Here is a 1198-nt window from a genome sequence, read left to right on the forward strand (position 1 = left end):
CCCGGCCTGGGAATGTGAGCTTGGATTTCCCCCAAGCTAACTGGCAGTAACAGGAGGCTGCCAGGATTGAGCGGCTCCAGGCTTCCACGGATGCCTCTCCACCTCACTCCAGGGCCCCAGGCTGATGCCAAGATTCAGGACCTCTGAGGAGTTAGTTCAAGTTCCCACAAGCGCTAGGGCACGCACTGACTGGAGCTGGCTGTGGGAGCTTCAGAGTCTGGGCGCCCTTGTGAGTGATAGAGACCCAAGCCCCCTTTCTGAAAAGCTCTCACAGGCATAACAGGGGCCACCTCACCAACAACCCCCGCTCCTGTCCCTGTCCCTGAGCTCTCTTTGTTTCAGTCTGTCCCCACATAGCCTCTAAGCTAGCCCCTGTCCCAGCTCTTGCCCCAGCCCTGCCCCTGTCCCAACCCCAGCCCCAGCCCGGCGCCAGCCTGGCCTGGACTTCCAGCGCCCTTAGGCGCAGGAGCCTGATCGTCCAGACGCCGGCCGCGCGCCTCGGAGAATCCGCGGTACAGTGACTCTCTGCCATGTGCTCCGCGCCAGCGACCTCACCCCAAACCGCGCGCCGGCAGATTTGCCCGGTCAACTTTCAGCTCTCCTTCCCTTCTCCTTTCCAGAAAAGGCTGCTTCCCACCCGCGCCCTCGCCAACGGACAGTTCGGCGCAAATCTCTGCCCAGCGCTCTGCAACCCCAAACCAGCCCGTGGCACCCCTGGCTCCGGCCCCTGGGCCAAGTCAGCCTGTGGGGTGGCCCGGACCCCCTGCCCCCGCGTCCCGCCGTCCCGCTCCTCGCGCACTCACCGATCTGCGCCAAGCTCAGCGGCACGAGGCAGAGTCCCCAGGCTGCGCGCCACCAGAGCTTGTCCATGGTGTCCCGGAGCAGCGGAGCGCGAGCGAGCGAGCGAGCGGCCGGAGCCGGAGGGTCGGTCCCGGGGCACAGGGAGGGGGCCGGCGGCGCACGGGGGTAGGAGGGCGGCCGGGACCTGTGGGCGGCTGGGGTCCGCCTGGGCAATGAGGCCGCCTCGGAAGTTGGCTGCAGTTTTTATTCGAGGGTTGGAAGAGTGACCTAAGAGGGAGGGAGGGAGCGAGCGAAGGACACACCCAAGCGAGGGGGCTGTGACGAAGCAGCCGCACCGAGGTTTAAAGACGTACCGGCCCTTCTCGGCGCTACCCCTGGGGAGGGCACACGGGGAGGC

General features: G+C 66.4%; 1 protein-coding gene across 12 annotated transcripts in view; it reads right to left on the minus strand.

Annotated features, from left to right (window-relative positions):
* CD44 (CD44 molecule (Indian blood group)) overlaps nt 1-905 on the minus strand; it is a 93008-nt gene extending 92103 nt beyond the window's left edge. For 6 of the 12 annotated variants that reach the window (XM_045290857.1, XM_045290858.1, XM_045290860.1 and 3 more), the window contains exon 1: nt 804-904. In XM_045290857.1, the coding sequence (XP_045146792.1) occupies nt 804-870 (67 nt within the window). In that variant the 5' untranslated portion in view covers nt 871-904. Of the gene's footprint in view, nt 1-803 lie in introns of all 12 variants that reach the window. The other 6 variants (XM_045290861.1, XM_045290859.1, XM_045290862.1 and 3 more) reach the window with 3 other exon arrangements.
* Nucleotides 906-1198: the final 293 nt, after the last annotated feature.

This window comes from Echinops telfairi, unplaced genomic scaffold (assembly GCF_000313985.2).
Source record: "Echinops telfairi isolate 266 unplaced genomic scaffold, ASM31398v2 ScPeMD7_60;HRSCAF=208, whole genome shotgun sequence".
Classification (NCBI taxonomy): domain Eukaryota; kingdom Metazoa; phylum Chordata; class Mammalia; order Afrosoricida; family Tenrecidae; genus Echinops; species Echinops telfairi.